Consider the following 19,538-nt stretch of genomic DNA (forward strand, 5'->3'; position numbering starts at 1 on the left):
GGAGCAAAGGCGGGCCCTGCCTGTCCCGGGCCTTCCCCCTGGGGGGTGTCCCCTGCAGGCCCAGCCAGCCCGCCTTCGGGCCCAGGCCTCCCGGCTCACTTCCTCCTTCCAGCTCCTTCCGGGCGCGCGCGGGCGGGGGAGGCCACCACTTTAACCCGCCAGCTCCATGTCCGAGCATCACGTGGGCTGCTTATGACCAGGGCGATGCCTGGCAGGCTGGGCCAGGGGGAGCAGGCTGTGAGGTGGGTGTACCTGCGGACGAAGGCAGAGGCACCCCAGAACGCTCCGCCTCTCCTTGGAGCTTCCAGACCAAGGATCACGCAGGTGGCAACAGGGGCCTCTCCGGGAGGTGCGGGCAGGCTGCGTTCCTAGAAGGGTTTAAAGGCCCAGAACCTTCACCACGCCCACACAATGGATGCCCCACGAGGGAGCAAGGCCTTCTTGGACGCCAGTACCTGCTCTAGGGACGGTGGCAGGCCCAGCCCCCACTTCCTCATCCGGCCCAGGCACCCCTCTGCTCACAGTGCTGACTGGAGGACAGAAGCCAAGCTTCCGAGAAAATCCAGATTGCCAGAGCCTGCCCCTTTGTCATCCCCTCCACACTGCCCCTTGAGGGTGACTTCAGCAGTGGCGGCCCCGGCCCCAGCCCCGGTCCCTGGTGGGAGAGGGGCAGGGGTTCCCCCAGGTGCCCACCCCCTCCCAGAAGCCTGCCTGCACTACACTGACATTTTGGAAGTGGGGAAGGGTGGCATTCCTATGGTTTCATGATCCAGAAACTCCTGGGCTGAGGGGAATCATGTCCCTAACCAGCACTGCGGCCAAAAAACCCACTTCCCGCCTTCTTTTGTGGACAGGAACTTGAAGCAAGACCCGAACCACACCCCCACGCCTGTCAGGGCTTTAAGGATTGTGTCAGCCACCGAAAGTGGGCCACAGTCGTGGCCACGTGCATGGCCAGCAGGTGACAGAGGGCAGCTTCTTCAGGTGCAAGCTGGCTCCAAGCTCTGCCCATCCTGCCCACACCCTCCAGCCTCTCAGAGCAGGGACCCCAGAGCCCTGGTGGAGGAATCGAGAAGGCCCCAGTCAGGAGCACTGTCTTTCTTCCCAGCAGCCCACAGGGCTCCGGGCATCGCGCTCCCACCTCCCGCAGGAGACACACCGGTGTCTTTTTTTTTTTTTTTTTTTAATTTATTTTTAAAGTAAACTCTCCAGCTGCCAACATGGGTTTGAACTCACGACCCTGTGACCAAGACTCCCATGCTCCGCCACTGAGCTCGCCAGGCGCCCCCCAGTGGTCATTTTACACAGAAACGTTCCATTCACACCTCGTGGCCTCGTGGCCTGCGTCTGGCAGAGGAGCCGTAGGCGGCTCTCAGGCTTCAAGTCTTCCAGAGGGTCCCTGAGGTCTGCAGAGGCATCCTGTCCCCCGGCTCTGAGGAGGGACGCCACCTCCCCGTCATATCTGGCACGGCTGCCGTCTGGGGCGGTGGCAGCGGCCCCAGCGGGCGAGGCCAGGGAGCCCCGTGCCATCCAGCCCGGCACCCGCTGGGGGGCGTGCCCCCGACTGCCCGTGTGGCGCCAACGGTCACTCCAAGTGTCCCAATGTGGCCACAGCAAGTGGCCTGGCCCGGAGCCCGGCGGCTACCCCTCGAGCCCCCAGCGAGCACAGACTCGCGGCCGCCACACCCAGCACCCCTGTCCCGGCGAAGCGGCCCTTGTCCCAGCGGTGGCTGGGGCTCGTCTTGGGGAAGGTGGTCAAGCAGCTGGCTTCGGCAGGCCGTCGGGGCCCAGGAGGTGGGCGTGAGGGTCGTCCAGCGTTTGAGGCCCGGGGCCCACCTGTCGGGTCGTGCCAACGGGAGAAAGGGAAGTGCAGGTCAGAAACTAACAGAGGCTAACAACCCGCGTGGGCCACTGCAGGCACCCGGTCACTGGGCCTCCGTCACCCAGACCTAGGGTGGATAGCACGTGCAAGGTGGAAGGTGGAGACCGTGGCCTCGGTGCTCAGGTCGCGGGACTCAGACTCGGGCAGATCCGAGCAGAACGCCGGCTCGGGCACTCTGAGCTGTGCCCACATGGCGAGCCCCAAGGGTCCCCAGCACTTGTGAGTCTCCCTAAGTCTCCCCACTCAGCACTGGGGACGCCGGTGGTCCCAGCGTGTTCCCAAGTGCTCCCCTCGCTTGGCGGCGGGGGTGGGAGGGTCCCCAAACATCCACTTTGAGAGTGTGTGGACGGGACAAACCACACTGTACCAAACGCTCTGAAAACAGAAAGGTGGTGTCACTGTTACCACCAGCAAGCCGGCTTCCTGCCGGGGACAGACCGGGGCCGGGGAGCCGCTTCACCTGCCGGCAGGCTGGCCGTGAGCCCTCAGTGGGCCGGGCCTCTGGGCCTCACCTGCGTGGCGATGATGTACTTGACGCCGCCGGGGGTGGGATCCACATCCAGCGCGGCCCTCAGCTCGTCTGAGAGCGAGGCAGGCCTCACGGGCAGCCCCTTCAGAAACCTGGGGAAAGACGGGCCGCACGTCCTGAGCTCCCGACGGAAGGTGTGCAGACAGCAGACTCAACACAGGAAGAGCAGCAGTGGCTGCCGGGGGCGGGGGTGGCACTGCCGGAGGGGAGGGGCAGGTCTCCTCTGGCGACGTGCACGGGCTCGGGAACCCAACGAAGTGCGTAAAGCCACCGGTTGTGTGCCCTTCGAGGCTGCTGACGCGGTGAGTAACGTGTGACGTGTATTTGACCTCACACACGCAGACACGCAGCCGGGCGCGCGTGCGCGAGAACCTGGCCGCGGTGGCCAGGAAGGGGGGACGAAGCTTACGAGGGAAACACCCCGGTGCAAGTGTGAGTCCGTGGCCGTGTTCCCAGAACAGCAAAAGCCTGCAAACCACCCACGGGGTGACGAGGGCAGTGAGTTCAGAGCCTCCCACGAGGACACCAGCTGCCTTGGGGATCGTCCTTGGTCGTGCGTTCTGTCCATCGGGCAAGGAAGTCAGTCTTCCAGCCCCACCCCACTAGAAGTCATCAGTGTTGCCCCAATTACAGTGACAGAGAAACAACCCCGCGTATTCCCCGCAGCCCTAGCAGGGCGATCTCCCTGCACGGGGAACAGGGACCGCTGGGAGAAACGCAAAGGCCCCGTGGCCACCTCGAGGCTGGGGCCCTGCCCCACGGGAGCCATCACGCTGCGCACCCGTGCACGCGGCCCCAGGGCTGTGACCTGTGTGAGAAGCGCCTGCGGTCACAGGGAGGTGCCCTCGGTCCCTGTAGAGATCGACGCTTGCCACGGGACCCCCGTTCAGCACCACGGCCTCAGGTGCCACTGTCCCCAACCTCAGCAGGAGACCCTGCTCCTCCCCCGACGGCCTCCCAAACGCGGGGGCCCACAACTCACTTGTCTCCGTTGGACTCGGGGGGAAAGCAGTGCCTCACGGCAGCCACGAACTCGGGCACGGTGTCGTCCAGGGTAAAGACCACAGCGTTGGGGCCCGCGTCAAACGTGTACGCCACCTGGAACCCGCGTGGTCAGCGTGAGTGTCCGCGGAGAGGCCGGCCCGGCTCACACCTGTCACCCGCCACGGACACCCGTGGCCGCCCGCCTAACTCAGGACCGGCCGGGGGGCGGCGCGGGCCGCGGCCCCTCGGCAGCCACGTCAAGCAGGTGCCGGGAAGCCTGGTGGCGGGCAGGCCCGTGCTGGGCCACGGCCTCGGGAACCCGCCGCAGGACTTCCACCCCCAGCTGCCCCCCGGGCCCCTGCTAGCCTTGGTCTGCCCGTGGTGGGCGTTGAAGCAGTGCACGAGGCGGATAATGCGTCTGGAGATGTCGCTGAGATAGGAGATGGGCGGGAAGGTGTCCAGGCAGGTGGCGTGGAACTGGTTGCTGTCCTTCATGGTCAGCCGGCCGAAACCCTGGAAGTCCCGCTCCCGGACACAGTGGGCCATCTCCACCATGCGCCCCGGCACCACCGCCTCGGCCCGGAACTGTGAGGCACGGGAGATTCCGCTGAGCGGAGCACAGCGGCCCGGCCCCGAGGGACGCAGGACGCGCCCCGGGCGGCCGCCCGCCCCCACCCACCCCAGCCTCACCCTCAGCAGGGGGCTGGTCTCCACGCTGGTCTGCATGCCCGCCGTGCTGCCCATCAGCTTGCGCTCTGCGCTCACCTGCACCGAGACAGACCGCCTGGACCCCAGCCTGCGGCCCCCGGCCCGGAACACGTGTCCCATCCCAACCCCCCCCCCCCCCCCCGGGCTCGTGTGGGAAGCGGGACAGCGGTGCCCCCGACCACAGAGGTCGCCCGCCCGGGCGGACACGGCGCAGTCCTGGGAGCGGCAGCCCGGCAGCTGCAGGGAGCCACGGGAGCCACGGGAGCCACGGGACGCTTCCACCTCCCGAGGCAGCCGCCCCTCCCAGCCTCACTCACCACAAGTATGAGGACTCGGAGTGCGGGCCAGTGTGACTCGGGGGCCACCTGCCGGGCGACGCTGTCCTTCCCGTCGGCCCGCTCCCCCATCTGCCACTCCACGAAGCCGCCGTACAGGCTCCGACAAGCGCTGCCCGAGCCCCGGCGGGCCACTTCCGAGAGGTCGCTGTCAACCCCATAGACCCGGGCCAGGGCGTAGGCTGCAGGCACAGGGTACGGGACACAGGGTGCTCAGATGGGCAGGCCGGGGGTGGGGGGAGCCTTTGAAAACCACGGGGAGCAGAGACCGAGGCAGAGGGACCCGGAGAGCGGCATCAGCGAGACAGCTGGCAGGGCCGGAGTGGGGCTGTGTCTGGCCGGGGGCCCGACGGCCGGACACAGAGCCGGGGGCAAGCTCTCTGCCCCCGGCCCCGGGCGCCCTCCCGGCCCCGCTAGGCACCGAGGGCGGCTCAAGCAGAGCACACGAGCTGGCTGGGCAAGTAAGCGTCACCCCCGGCGTTCCTTCTAGGTCAGAAATCGTGAGCCCACCGCCTGCCGCTGCGGTGCCCAGCTTGGCGCGGGTGGGGAGGGCGTCCCGGAGAGTGAGCCGGCACGGGGGAAGCAGGGCAGGGGTTTGGACGGAAGGAGGCAGACGGGCTCCCAGTGGGCCTGTCGGAGCACCTGGGGCCAGCTGCCTCTCTTGGGATTGTGTCGGGTAAGCGGAGATACTGGCCTTCTCTTAGGCTTGAGCCCGTTTCGGATGGGTTTCTGTCACGTACAACCTGGAAGGGCCTGTACACAGAGCCCTAGGAAGCTGGATCGTTCGGACGTGTGGCGGGGACTCCCCGTAAGTTGCAAGAATGTGACAGCATTCACAGCATGCACAGCACAGCACCCTACAGGCCCTCGGTCTCCCCGCGGGCACCCACCTAGGCAGGCATAACCAGCTGCGGAGGAGGCCAGGCCCGCGGCCGTGGGGAAGTTGTTCACCGATGCGACGTGAACCTTGTAGCTGAGGCTGAGGGGTGGCGGGTCCTCGTCGCCGGTGCTCCTCCGCTTCCGGGCCAGGCGGCGGACTGAAGGCGGAGGGGACACGGCCACTGGGCAGGTGGCCCCAACCTGCTCCTGGCATCTCACCCGCCGTGAGTCAGGAGGAGGGAGCGGCACAGCCGAAAGCCGGCCTCTGCCCCCGGCTTCTCCTGCAGACGCCCTTCTCGGGGAGGGAAGGTCCCGGTGCCCGCCCCGGCCCCGGCCCCGGCCGTGCTCACAGGCAGCCCCCTCCCCAGGGGGCCTGCGAAGCCAGCAGCACCCTCTGTGCACTCTGACCCTGCAGACAGAAGAAGGGGCAGAGGGGAAGGAAGGGCTCGGCCCAGTGTCGCACACGTCCCCCGCGGGATCCCACTCACTCTCCCTGAGGCAGGCCTGGAGGCGGGGCTGCCCCACATCTTCCTCCCGGCCATTCAGCCAAATCCGGTCCTCGGTGAAATCCTTGCTGATGGCGGCCGTGGTGGTGGTTTTTAACTGGGAGAGAAAACACAGGGGCCACCGCAGGGACGGGTGAGGGGTCAGCGCGCCTTTCCACTGGGGATGGCCCTTCGGGGTCTCCCGCTCAGGAGTAGGGACGGCCTTGCTAGAGAACTGGGCCGTTGAGGCCAAGGCAGGCCGGGCGGGCAGTGAGGAGGCCCCAGGGCAGGTGGCAGGCTTGGCACCAGGCCTGGACTCCGGAGGAGAGCTGGGAGCAGGGGCCTGTGTGCAAAGAGCAGTCCTAACAGGGGGCCGGGGAACTGTTCACCGGCCGGGAGTTTATTGCCACAGTTGTTAAACAAAAGTTCAACCAAAGCGTGGTAAATATTTACGTTGCGTTCAGTGCCCATTCGTACTAACCTGGTCTTGGTGCAAGGTGACGCTCAGAGAGGAGTTGATGGGCAGGACCAGGTCCTCATCGCGCTTCCCCCCTGGAACAGACAACCCAAGGCCGGGCCGGTCCATTGCCCAGCCCTGCAAACCATCACGCTGCCCTCGCTCCTCCCCACCAGTGCTCCCCAGTTCCCCTCGCTGCCAGCCCGCTCTCTCCCCTCCGCCCAGAGCCTGCTGCCTCACTGCACAGTGTTAAGTCCTCTTCCTCCTGTGCCCTCGCCTTCAGGAAGTCCTCCCGGATTTCTCCCCACTTCACCAGGCTCCCAGTCCCAGAGCAGAGCTGGAGGCCGGTCCATCCCCTGTTTCATTGCTTGTTTTATCTTCCGCCCCTCGGAGCGGCCTTCCAGGCCCCGAGCACTCTGGGTAAGGCTCTCGCCTCCCAAACAAGGGGAGCCCTGGTTCCAGTCTCTGCTGTTGCTCCCCGGAGACGCTCAGACCGGCCCCCTCCCCCCGCCCCGGCTCGGCAAAGGGAGCTTCCCACGAGTGGACGGTGGCAGGGCTCTCTGTTAAGCACCCACGTCGCGCTGCACTTGTGTGGGGCCTCGGGAGAGCGGACGGTTACCGGCGGTGCTAACGACAAGCCCTGGCAGGGGCTCCCGGGGCGCCCAGAAAGAGACCCACTTCAATTCACCCAACGGACTTGACGAAGGCGCGAGAGCCGTTGCAAAGAGAGGTGCGGCCTTTCCGGCAAATGCCGCCAGAACAACTACACATCCACGGCCCAAAGCACGGACCCAAGTTTCACACCTTGCACAAGAAAGCAACTCAAAACGGAGACCTGAGCTTCAAATGGAAAACCATAAAACCTTCAGAAGATCTTCAGGTTGGAGGGCCAGGTAGGTGAGTCTCAGACTTGACCCCAAACGCGTGAGCCGCACCCAGATTTTGAACGCTACGGCTCTTTGAAAGACCCCGTTAGGACGGTCGAAAGATAAGCCACAGATGGCGGAAAACATCTGCGAACATCCGACGAAGGATTAGGACGCAGAGGACACAGCAAACTCCCAAAACTCGACGGTAAAAAAGTACACAATCCAATTAGGACACGGACATAAGACGCGGGCAAGCGTTTCACCAAAGAGGACGCACAGGTTACAAACAGCACGGGAAACGGTGTCCGGTGTCACTGGCCGGTAGAAAATCATGGAGCAAACCCACGGTCAGAGGTCACCCACCGATCAGAATGGCCGAAGCAAAAGCCAGTGAGGACACCAGCGGCCAGAAAGCTGCGTCGCCCACGCGTCGCTGGTGGGAACAGAAAGTGGCAGCCGCACGTCAAGTTCAACAGTTTCCTTACACAACTGAAACACGACTACTCTACGGCCCAGCAGTGACACTCCTGGACATTCATCCCCAAAGAATGAAAACCTGTGTTCACGCGGCCACCTGCACGCGAACTTTAGAGCAGCTGTCTCCACGATACGCTGGGACAGCGACCTTTCAAAGGGTGTCTGGCTAAGCAGAGCGTGGGTGTCCCCGCCGGGGAACAGGACTCCGCGCTGAGGGAGCAAGTAAGACCCAAGCCAGCGCCCCGGTGAATCTCCAACTCACGGCGAGGGACGAGAGCCACTCCCAAGGCTCCACATGAAAGGAACGCGTGGACTGAGCAGTCTTGAGAACATGACGGACTTGGAGAGCAGGCTCCAGGTGGCCGGGTTCCAGGACTGTGGGAGCCAAGCCCCGGGGGTGGGTGTCCCAGTGGACACGTCCTCCGCCCCCGCGGTGGTAAAACTCCCCCTGTGGACCCTGTTCCTCGTCCCTCCACCTGGGGGGATATGTCCCCAGCAGAACCTGTCCCCCATCCTGCCCCCCGGGGGAGTGGACGCCCCCACTGCCTCGGACACTGTCTCCCGTCCTGCTCCGGGGGGGTGGACGTCCCTCGTGGACCCTGTCCCCTGTTCCGTCACCTGGAGGTGGTCCTCCCGCGTGGACCTGTCCCCCGTCCGGCCCCCTGGGGAGTGGACATCCCCCGTGGACCCTGCCCCCCCCCACCCCGTCCAGCCCCGGGGGACGGATGTCCCCTGTGGACCCTGTCCCCCGTCCCGGAGGTGGGCCTCCCTTGTGCACCTGTCCCCCATCTCGCCCCCCCCGGGGGGTGTGAACCCCCCCACATGGGCCCTGTCCCTCGTCCCTTCTTCACGCGGGGGTGGACGTCCCTCGTGGACCCTGTCCCCCATCCCAGAGGTGGACGTCTCCCGTGGATCCTGTCCCCCGTCCCTCCATCCAGGGGTGGACCTCCCGCGTGGACCCTGTCCCCCGTCCGGGCCCCGTAGACCGTGTCCCGCGCCTCGGCCAGGCACTCACAGTACTTGATGACCGCGATGTTGACCGGCGCGGTGCAGGTCACGACCACCAGCGGCTTCTCCTCGGAGGCCATGGCCCAGAAACACTGCGAGCTGAGCCTGCAGCCGGCCCGGCCGGCACCTCACCGGCCCCGCGATTCGCCGGCAGGGAAGCTGTCCTCGCTCCGTCCAATCAGCGGTGGGCCCGGCCACCGCTCCACTTCTCAGCCAATGAGCGAAATCGGACGATGGCCTGCTGACTCTGGGTCCGCCCCCGTGGGCTGGCGGACACGCACCTCCTTTGCGCAGGCGCAAGGATCAACCCAGACGCCGTGCACTCAGACGCCCAGTCTACGTAGGCGCTGGGACTGCGCAGGCGCAGGGGTCTGCGCAGGCGCGTGGCGTCGGACTTCCCTAGAGCGGGCTTGGACTCCAGCTGAACCCGGAAAGTTCCCGCGGGCGGACGCGGTAGGGGACCGCACCCTGAGGGACTGTCCGCCCAGGCTGGGCTCAGGGGGTCCGGGGGCTCAGGCGCCTCAGTAGCTCCAGACGAAAGACGGGGTGACGGCGTCAGGGGTGCCGCCGGGGCTGAAGGGCAAGTCCCCGGCGCCCCGGGACAAGTCCTCCCCACGCCCTGCTCCCAGGACAGATCCTCCCCGCCCAGGGTCCCCAGCGCCACGGGACAGGTCCTCCCCACGCCTCGTCCCCCGAGGTCCCCGAGATCTGGCGTCCCCATGGGACGCACCCTCCACCTCCGGTACTCGCCAGAGCCCCTGGGCTGGGGGGCGCTAAGGGATGAATTGCTTCAGAGCTAGGCTCCTTCAAACCTCTCCTTTTTCTGAGCTCCAGATAAGCAGGGGTCCTTTTTTCACCGTGAAGGCGGATTGTCAGATCTCTGCACAGGGACTTTTCTATTGTAAAATATTCATAACGTAACACTTACCGTTGTAACCATTCCCAGTTGTGCGGTCCTGTAGCATTTAAATACATTCCCGGTTTACAGCCATCACCACCATACAACAGCAGAACTTTTTTATCCTAAACTGAAAGTCCAGCCGTTAAACACTAACTCCCAGTTTCCCTCTTCCCTTTCTAAATGTTTAGTTAAAAAGTTTTTTTAATGTTTTATTTATCTTTGAGAGAGAGAGTGCGAGTGGGTTGGGGCAGAGAGAGGGAGGCACAGAATCTGAAGCAGGCTCCAGACTCCGAGCTGTCAGCACAGAGCCCGACGCCGGGCTCGGACTCACGGATCGTGAGATCATGACCTGAGCTGAAGTGAGAAGCTTAACGGACTGAACCACCCAGGCGCCCCCAATAAATGTTCATTTTTACCTTTAAAATGGCCCATTCTTCAGTCGAGTTTGAGTACGTGCTGTGAACTGTCCCACCCTCGGCCAGCCACCCGGCTCTCTTCCCAGAAGGGTTAGTGCGACCCAGTGCTTGAGTGTCTGTCCGAGAACAGTTTCTGTGTGATGATATGCAGGGACCTTTTTCCACTTAGGTGCTTTATGGAGATCATTCCAATTCCGAACAAAAATGCTCCCTGGCTCTGCTGTCCACATGTGCCTTAATCTTTCCAGCCCGCCCCATGTTGGTGCACAATTAGGTTGTTACCAATTTTTTTTTTTTTATATAGTATAAGCTGTTTTTTGTGTGAGTGTTAGTATTCTTGTAGGAGGAATTTCAGGAATTGTAATCACCTGGCCAAGTAGAGCGTGTCAGGTATAGGTAGCTGTTGGCAAGTTCCCAGGAGGAAGTTGAATCGGTTGTTGAAGGCCGGTCCCCAAAGCGTGGGAGCGTGCTCACCCTCTCCACGCAGCCCATCGGTCTTAAGGTGAAAAACCGAATCTTACTGCTGTTTGCATTTGTATTCCAGATGGCTGTTTTTTTTAGTTTTTCTTGCAATCATGTTTCCATTTCATGCAAAACGGCTGAAACTTGTTTTACAAGATTGGTGGTAGCTTGTTCCTGGCATATTCTCTGAAGAGAGGGTGCCTGTGAGTCTCGGTGACTTCTGTTCGCCAAGGCAGTGGTGGAGAGGACAGCACCAACATTTATTAAGTCTACAGAGTGAACCGCCTTCCCCAAATTCATCTGTGGAACCCAGCCCCCAGCGTGATGCTGTCGGGAGGCCATGAGGTCAGGAGGGCGGAGCCTCGTGATGGGATTGGCGCCCCTGCCCCTTGCGCCCCGCGGGGACACAGCAAGAAGACGGCCGTCTGTGCCCTGGTCTTGGAGCTCCAGCGTCCAGGACTGTGAGAAACCAGGGGGTGTTTGTAAGCCCCCCAGCCTGTGGTGGTTTCATCCTAGCAGCCTGGATGAACTAAGATAGTACTGTGTATACATGATTTTAAAAGTCAGTTACCAGACCACTTCTCCACTCACCCACCCCCAGGTTTGGTTCATCAAAGGCAACCACTTTCAAATCTTTATTTCCCTCCATATTTCTTTTTTTAATATATAATTTTATTTATTTATTTTAGAGCGTGAATCAGGGAGAGGGCCAGAGGGCAAGAGAGACAATCCCAAGCAGGCCCCACACTCAGCAAGGAGCCCAACGCAGGGCTCAATCTCACCACCCAGGGATCATGACCTGAGTGGAAATCAAGAGTTGGATGCTCAGGGCGCCTGGATGGCTCAGTCGGTTGAGCGTCTGACTTCAGCTCAGATCATGATCTCAAGGTTTGTGGGTTCGAGCCCTGTGTCCGGCTCTGTGCTGACAGCTCAGAGCCTGGAGCCTACTTCGGATTCTGTGTCTCCCTCTCTTTCTGCCCCTCCCCCGTCTGGGCTCTGTCTCAAAAGTAAACATTAAGAAAAATTTTTTTAAGTGAGATGCTCAACTGAGCCACCCAGGCGCCCCTGTTTTCTTCCGTATTTCTAAACAACCTGCTTATATTCTTTCTTTCTTGATTTCTTTCTTTTTGTTAAGTGTATTTATTTTGAGAGAGAGAGAGGAGGGGAGGGACAGAGAGAGAGAATCCCAAGCAGTCTCTGCAGTGACAGTGCAGAGCCCAATGAGGGGCTGTATCCCAGGAGCCATGAGATCACAACCTGAGCCAAAATCTAGTGGGGTGCTCAACTGACCGAGCCACCCAGGTGCCCCTCTTTCTTTTTCTGATTTTTTTTATTCTTTTTTTTCAGTTTTAGAATCTATTGATTGCCAGTGAATAGAAATAAGGATTCTCTTCCAACCACATCCCTTCCTGCCCCGTGCTCCCTGTGTGGGCACAAACGTCTGACAGCGTGCTCGTGGGCAAAGGCCCCTTTATGTAATGGAGAGCCTTGAATGAACAACGCCTGTACACAGGCTGGATGCACATCCACACCAGCACCTTCAGCCCAGGACCCACCCACATGCATGAAATTAACTCATCGTAGGGCCTCTTGGGCAAATGAATGAAATAAATGCTTTTCTCCTACTCTCAGGGTTTGTCATGTAAGTTGTGGGGTTAATGCCTATTGGGTCGCAGAGAGGATGGTAAACCAGAGGTCACGTTATTCTGATTTTCTGATTTGTTCCATTCAAGTGTTTCAAAGATGTGTGTGCAGAACAGGGAGCGAAGCTTGACATCTCAAGGCTCACTAGCAGGGGTGAAGAGTAGGGGTCCCTCCTGCAAGCCGGAAGCATCTTCCACGATGGTCCTCAGGTTTCCTTTTTTGTTTTAAAGCATTGTTTAAAAATTGTGGCTCAGTCGGTTGGGCGGCCGACTTCGGCTCAGGTCACGATCTCGCGGTCCGTGAGTTCGAGCCCCGCGTCGGGCTCTGGGCTGACGGCTCAGAGCCTGGAGCCTGTTTCAGATTCTGTGTCTCCCTCTCTCTGACCCTCCCCCGGTCGTGCTCTGTCTCTCTCTGTCTCAAAAATAAATAAACGTTAAAAAAATTAAAAAAAAAATTGTGCTAAAATATACATAACAAAAGTTTACCACCTTCACCACTTTTTGGCCAGCGCAGGGATGTTAGGTCCGTTCCCTCTGGAAGCACACGTCACCACCCCCTGCCGTTCACCGAACTCTGCCACCTTCCCCAGCCAGAGCCTTGTCCCCGTGAAGCCAACTCCCCGGCCTGGCCCGAGCGCCCGCACCGCCCATCCGGCTCCCGTCTCCACGGATCCCACTCTTCGGGGGACCTCGTACGAGTGGGACCCTCAGAGTGTCCTGTTGTCACCGGCTTCCTGCCCTTGGCAGGATGTCCTCCGGGTCCATCCGTGTGGCACCAGCTGCCGCTACTTCCTTCCCGTCTTAAGCTTCAATAACACCCCCTCGCGTGGACGGCCCACACGGTTTCGTGGATTCATCCACCGAGGGACACCTCGCTGGCTTCCACCTCTCGGCTGTTGTGAGGGATGCTGCCGCGCGCACAGGTGCACACGTACCTGTTCGCGTCCTTTTAGTTCTTTTGGGCGTCTGCTCCCCGGATGGAGTTGCTGGGTCACGTGGTGAGGCCATTGCTGAGTCTTTGAGGAACCGGCGTGCCGTTTTCCACGGCAGCTGCACCTTTCACACCCCCGCTGACCGTGCACGGGGTCCCCGTTTCTCCACGTCCTCGCCAACACTTACTAACTCATCTTTGTTATTTATTTACGTATTTATATTAAAAGGGAATATTTATTTTTTTATTTAAATCCAAGTTCGTGGGGTGCCTGGGTGGCTCAGTCGGTTGAGTGTCCGACTTCAGGTCGTGATCCCTCGGTTCATGGGTTCGAGCCGTATGTCAGGCTCTGTGCTGACAGCTCAGAGCCTGGAGCCTGCTTCGGATTCTGTGTCTCCCTCTCTCTCTGCCCTCCCCCATTCTCACTCTGTCTGTCTGTCTGTCTCTCTCTGTCTCTCTCAGAAATAAACATTAAAAACAACCAAGTTAGTTAACATAGAGTGTAATAGTAGTTTCAGGAGTAGAATTTAGTGACTCATCGCTTACCTGTAACACCCGGTGCTCACCCCAACAAGTGTCCTCCTTAATGCGTCTCACCCTTTACCCATCCCCCCACCCACAACCCCTCCAGCAGCCCTCATTTCTCTGTATTTAAGAGTCTCCTAGGGTTTGTCTCCCTCTCTGTTTTTATCTTATTTTTGCTTTCCTTACCTTATGTTCCTCTGTTTTGTTTCTTACATTCCACAGATGAGTGAAATCATATATTTGTCTTTCTCTGACTTATTTTGCTTAGCATAATACCCTCCAGTTCCATCCACGTACGTGCAAATGGCAAGATTTCATTCTTTTTCATCACCAACTAATATTCCCTTGTATGTATATACCACATCTTTATCCATTCATCCATCAATGGACATTTGGGCTCTTTCCATACTTTGGCTATTGTCGATAGTGCTGCTATAAACACGGGGGTGTATATATCTCTTTGAAACAGCACACCTGTATCCCGTGGATAAATGCCTAGTCGTGCAATTGCTGGGGGGTAGGGTAGTTCTAGTTTTAGTTTTTTGAGGAACCTCCATACTGTTTTCAAGAGTGGCTGCACCAGCTTGCATTCCCACCAACAATGCAAAAGAGTTCCTCTTTCGCCGCATCCTCACCAACATCCGTTGTTGCCTGAGTTGTTAATGTGAGCCATTCTGACAGGGGTGAGGGGATATCTCATTGTGGTTTCGATTTGTATTTCCCTGATGATGAGTGAGGTTGAGCATTTTTTCATGTGTCGGCCATCTGGATGTCTTTCTTGGAAAAGTGTCTATTCATGTCTTTGCCCATTTCTTCACCGGATTATTTGTTTTTTGGGTGTTGAGCTTGATCAGTTCTTTATAGATTTTGGATACTAACCCTTTATCTGATAGGTCGTTTGCAAATATCTTCTCCCATTCCGTCGGTTGCCTTTTAGTTTTGCAGATTGTTTCCTTCGCTGTGCAGAAGCTTTTTATTTTGATGAGGTCCCAGTAGTTCATTTCTGCTTTTGTTTCTCTTGCCTCCGGAGGCGTGTTGAGCAAGAAGTTGCTTCAGGCAAGGCCAAAGAGGTTTTTGCCTGTTTTCTCCTCGAGGATTGTGATGGCCTTCCTGTCTTACATTGAGGTCTTTCGTCCGTTTTGAGTTTATTTTTGTGTCTGGTGTAAGAAAGTGGTCCAGATTCATTCTTCTGCATGTCGCTGTCCAGTTTTCCCAGCACCACTTGCTGAAGAGACTGTCTTTATTCCATTGGATGTTCTTTCCTGCTTCATCGAAGATTAGTTGGCCATACGTTGGTGGGTCCATTTCTGGGTTCTCTATTCTGCTCCGTTGATCAGAGTGTCTCTGCTTGTGCCAGTACCGTATTGTCTTGCTGATTACAGCTTTGTAATACAGCTCGAAGTCCGGGATTGTGATGCCTCCTGCTTTGGTTTTCTTTTTCAAGGTCGCTTTGGCTATTCGGGGTCTTTTCTGGTTCCATACACATTTTAGGATTGTCTGTTCCAGCTCCGGGAAGAGTGCTGGTGTTGTTTTGATCGGGATCGCCTTCATCTTTGTTTTAATAACAACCCACCCTGATGGGTGTGAAGTTCCAGGTCTCCCTTTAAGATCAGCTCCCAGTGCTGACGAGAGTGAGTGCAGGGTGGTGTTCCTGTAGTGTGAGTGTGCACATGATTCATCCAGGGCAGCGTGTGGGAATTCTGATTCAGGAGATCTGGGGTGGGTCCTGATAGTCTGCGTTTCCAGCAGGCACCAGGCGTGCCGATTGTGGAAGCTGCTGGCCGAGGGCCATGCCGTGAGCAGCAAAGATGGGTGGGGGGAAGCAGGTGGGCTCGGGGTGAAGCAGACCTGGATGTAGCTGCAGCCACCCCAGCCTCCTCCTCTGTGAACTGAGAGCCCTGCTCTCTCCTGGAAGTGCCAAGTGCAGGGCTCAGACGCCAGCACAGAAGAAATGACAGCCTTCCTCAGTAGCTGCTGCTTGGCCCATCCCTGAAGCAGAAGGAGGAGGGGCGTCCCCCTGTGCTGTCATCAGGCACGTAGACGAGATGGAGGCATAGGGACCACGGGTCACCTCCAGGCTGCAGGCTCTGGAGCCCGACCTTCCTCCAGCCATTGGTGCCTCGGAGTTTCGGGAGAGCAAGAAGGGCCTCGCTGCCCGGTCAGTGAACACCGATCACGGGCCCGCCCGGTGTCACGATGGTGTGCAAAGTGCAGGTGCAGGAGTGCGGTGAGCTGAAGCAGGCGACGACGTCCTGGCCCAGGAAGGGGGGCCTTGCCTCAGGGCTGTGACACTGCTGCCTTTCCCTCCTGCCCAGTGACCAGAGCGGGACCAGAGCTCGGTGTTCCCGGGTCTCCCGCCCAGTGATCCTCAGAGCCTTCAGCTGCCCAGCTCGTCCACCTCTGGCCACGTGGCCCCAGCCTGCGTGTCGGGGACTAAGTTCTTCTGTGAATTATTTCACTTATGCTCACGAGAGACCGCTGTCTTCAGCTGCCAAGGCAGCTCAATGGGGCATGCTCGGTGTCCTTCAGTTACCCCGGGAACCAGCCCAGTCTCACCAGGCATTCCCATCTGGAGAGAATGATCTGAGGCCGATGGCCCAGAGCTGGGGGCTGGCAAGTGTTTCCCGGCCCGGGACCTTTGGGAGCTGCCTGCTGAGGGGAGGGAGAGCTGGACCACGCCCCGTAATCACTGCGGGGGGGGATACTGCCCGTCCCCTCCTGATGTCTCTTTCTTCTCCCAGGGCCACTGTTTCTTTGTAAAGTTTTTCCGTTTGTTAAGAGATGTTTGATGCACATAAAGAACACAGATCATACAGTCATTTGAAGCATCAAAATATGGCCCCGTAGCCACCACCACTCACTTGACACTAACCAGTCCTCTGACCACCATCCCTCCTGGGTCTGCTCACCAGAATGCCAGTTGGTGGGTGGGCTGTGCTGTCCCTGTGTCCCTATCGCTGGTGGCCCTGTCATCCATGGCCCAGTCCCTGTGGCCCTGGTGTCCTTGTGGCCCTGTCCCTGTGACACTGTCCCTATGGCCCTGCTGTCTCTGTGGCCTGGTCCCTGTGGCCCCCTCCCTGTGGTCCTATCCTGTGGCCCGGTCCCTGTGGCCCTGCTGTCCCTGTGGTTCTGTCCCTGTGGCCCTCTCCCTGTAGTCCTGTCCTGTGGCCCAGTCCCTGTGATCCTGTCCCTGTGGTCCTGTCCCTGTGGCCCAGTCCCTGTGGACCTGCTGTCCCTGTGGTCCTGTCATCTGGCCCGGTCCCTGTGGCCCTGTCCCTGTGATCCTGTCCCTGTGGTCCTCTCCCTGTGGTCCTGTCCTATGGCCTGGTCCCTGTGGCCCTGCTGTCCCTGTGGTTCTGTCCCTGTGGCCCTCTCCCTGTAGTCCTGTCCTGTGGCCCTGTCCCTGTGTCCTGGTCCCTGTGGCCCTGGCCCTGTGGCCCCGTCCGTGTGGCCCTTTTGTCCCTGTGGCCCTGTCATATGGCCCGGTCCCTGTGGCCCTGTCCCAGTGATCCTGTCCCTGTGGCCCTGCTGTCCCTGTGGCCCGGTCCCTGTGGTGCTGTGGTCTTCTGAGCCTTGCTGTTCGCACACACGCTTCCGTCTCTAAGGACTGCACTGTCTTCCTTGCAGGACAGATTCAGTGTCACGGATCCAGCACCAACTTGGCTGCAGCTGAGCATCTGAAACCGCCAAGTACCTGCTGACATCCCAGGAAGGTGAGAGGGTAGCGGGGTTGGGGGCACAAACGGGAAAAGGAGCGTTTGAAGGGTGGGCGTGCTCCAGACCGGCAGAGAAAGGGGCTTGGGCCACCCTTGGCTTAAGGACCGGTACAGGGGTGCCCCCGGCCTCCACACTTTCACACCTTCCAAAGTTACCCTTTCGTTCCGTCCCCACTCAGGAAGTAGCTGTGTGACCTTCTCATCATCACAAAACAGAGGCTCTACAGCCATTGGATCTTCTTCTAAGTTATCAGGGGAGGTAGGAGGCGACCCCATCCTCAGGAGATTGACAGCCTACCTGCGGAGATGAGGTAACTCCTAACGAGTAAACAGTGACACAGCAGAGACAGTGGCGTGCTGCTGGAGATGCTGTAAATACCGAGGTCCCACAGACCTGGACAGAGGTCCGGCTTTCGGTCTGGAGATGACATGGTTGTAACTGTATCTTGAGCAAAGATATTTGCTGACATGGATGGATTGGAGCAGGGAGACGCCTAAGGTTATCATGGTAGTCTGTGACCACTCTTGTCTGTTGAGCCTGCACGGTGGTAGTTTGTGACATCCGTCGTCTATAGTCTGTCACAGTCGATACCGTCTGTCATCTGTACACTATGATGGTCCATACTGCCTGATATCCACAGACTATGATACCCCGTACCGTCTGTCATCTATGGAGGGTGATAGTCCGTACCGTCTGCCATCTACAGATATGATAGTCCATGCTGACTGTCATCTGTAGACCGTGATAGTCCGTAGCATCTGTGAAATACAGAGTGTGATAGTCCGTACCGTCCGTCATCTATAGAGTATGGTAATCTGTACATCCGTAGAGTACGATAGTCCGTATAATCTGTCATCTACAGAGTACAATAGTCTATACCATTTGTCATCTATAGAGTTTGATCGTCCATACTGTCATCTATAGAGTCTCATAGTCGGTACCATCCATCATGTATAGAGTATCATAGTCTGTACCGTCTGTCATCTATAGACCATGATAGTCTGTACCATCTGTCAGCTGTAGAGTATGATACTCCGGACTGTCATCTATGGAGTGTGATAGTTGATACCGTCTGTCAACTATAGAGTAGGATAGTCTAATCATCTGTAGAGTCAACTGTAGAGTACGATAGACTATACCATCTGTCATCTAGAGACTCTGATAGTCCATACCATCTGTCGTCTCTAGACCATGATAGTCTATACTGTCTGTCATCTATGGACTATGACAATGTATACCGTCTGTCATCTACAGAGTATGATAGAGTATATCATCTGTCTTCTACATAGTGTGATAGTCCATACCATCTGTCATCTATAGACCATGATAGTCTTTACCATCTGCCATCTACAGAGTGTGACAGTCTAGACCATCTGTCATGTGTAGAGTATGTGAGTCCACACCATCTGTCATCTATGGAGTATGATAGTCCATACAGTCTGTCGTCTGTAGACCATGATAGTCTATACTATCTGTCATCTGTGGACTATGACAATATACACCATCTGTCACATGTAGAGTCTGACAGTCGATACCATCTGTCATCTCCAGAGTGTGATAGTCCATACTATCTGTCGTCTATACACCATGATAGTCTACACTATCTGTCATCTGTGGACTATGACAATATATACCATCTGTCACGTGTAGAGTCTGATGGTCTATACCACGTTCATCCACATTCCATGCCATCTGTCAGCTACAGACTATGACAGTCTGTACTATCTGTCACGTACTGAACGTGAGCTTGTATCATCCGTGGACGCTGATAGTCTGTATCGTCTACTATCTGCAGACGTGATCGTCTGTATCCTCTATAGACTGATCATCTGGATCATCTGTCATTTATTGGCAAACTGTGATGGTCTGTGTCATCAGATTGTAGACTGTGATATAGTGTGTCATCTGTCCTCTGTAGACTGATGTTGTATCATCTGTAGACTGCAGTAGTTCGTATCATCTGTCTGTATACCGTGTGGTCTGTGACTTCTGTCTTCTCTTATGACGCAGACCATGGTGTCTATAATGGAAGTTCTGGACCAGTATTGGAGGGTCAGTAAAAGGAATCTGAGGCCTTGGGAAGTGTGCAGGAAGAAAGAGGACATGTGTTGAAGCCTGGAGGTAGAGACTGGGGGACGAGACACGTGAACAATCACGGCAAATTCCGCTCCTGAGCGTTCTAGAAAGTGCCAGTAACCGATCTGTCTGACAGAAGGCATCCCGTGGTTGCCTGGGATGAGGCCGAGGGCTGGGTAGGCGGACCGCGGCATGAGGAAGCTGGGCGGGTCGTATGTCTGCTGCTTCGAGTGGGCAATGGTGTCACGGGTGCG

At 58.1% G+C, this 19,538-nt stretch overlaps 1 protein-coding gene and 1 long non-coding RNA gene across 7 annotated transcripts; one reads left to right on the plus strand and one right to left on the minus strand.

Annotated features, from left to right (window-relative positions):
- Positions 1-1,169: 1,169 nt before the first annotated feature.
- MVD (mevalonate diphosphate decarboxylase) lies at positions 1,170-10,041 on the minus strand. 6 transcript variants are annotated; one of them, XM_043599859.1, is made up of 10 exons: positions 9,931-10,041; positions 9,542-9,641; positions 6,284-6,354; positions 5,329-5,920; positions 4,421-4,620; positions 4,086-4,160; positions 3,762-3,980; positions 3,394-3,509; positions 2,395-2,503; positions 1,170-1,836 (listed from the first exon to the last, which is right to left on the minus strand). In XM_043599859.1, exons 2-10 carry the CDS (start codon positions 9,576-9,578, stop codon positions 1,756-1,758), a joined length of 1,500 nt encoding a protein of 499 aa, XP_043455794.1. In that variant the 5' UTR covers positions 9,579-9,641; positions 9,931-10,041; the 3' UTR covers positions 1,170-1,755. The 6 variants fall into 6 exon arrangements, with proteins under 6 accessions (XP_043455794.1, XP_043455795.1, XP_043455797.1 ...); XM_043599860.1 differs by having other exon boundaries at positions 9,542-9,636; positions 9,931-9,945; XM_043599862.1 differs by lacking the exons at positions 9,542-9,641; positions 9,931-10,041 and adding an exon at positions 8,621-8,727 and having other exon boundaries at positions 5,329-5,475; positions 5,806-5,920.
- Positions 8,963-19,100, plus strand: LOC122494598. The gene is made up of 3 exons (XR_006300214.1): positions 8,963-9,066; positions 17,119-17,204; positions 17,387-19,100. It is a non-coding gene; the product is annotated as an uncharacterized LOC122494598 (long non-coding RNA).
- The last annotated feature ends 438 nt before the right edge of the window (positions 19,101-19,538 follow it).

This window comes from Prionailurus bengalensis, chromosome E2 (genome assembly GCF_016509475.1).
Source record: "Prionailurus bengalensis isolate Pbe53 chromosome E2, Fcat_Pben_1.1_paternal_pri, whole genome shotgun sequence".
Taxonomy (NCBI): domain Eukaryota; kingdom Metazoa; phylum Chordata; class Mammalia; order Carnivora; family Felidae; genus Prionailurus; species Prionailurus bengalensis.

What these genes read in the sequence shown, in the direction of transcription:
- MVD (XM_043599858.1), bottom strand. Translation starts at nt 8,693, where the DNA reads ATGGCCTCCGAGGAGAAGCCGCTGGTGGTCGTGACCTGCACCGCGCCG. An exon ending in TCCGAGTCCTCATACTTGTG is followed by an intron (nt 4,161 to 4,420) that starts GTGAGTGAGGCT and finishes GTCTCGGTGCAG; the next exon opens with GTGAGCGCAGAGCGCAAGCT. An exon ending in CCCGAGTCCAACGGAGACAA is followed by an intron (nt 2,504 to 3,393) that starts GTGAGTTGTGGG and finishes GTCTTTCCCCAG; the next exon opens with GTTTCTGAAGGGGCTGCCCG.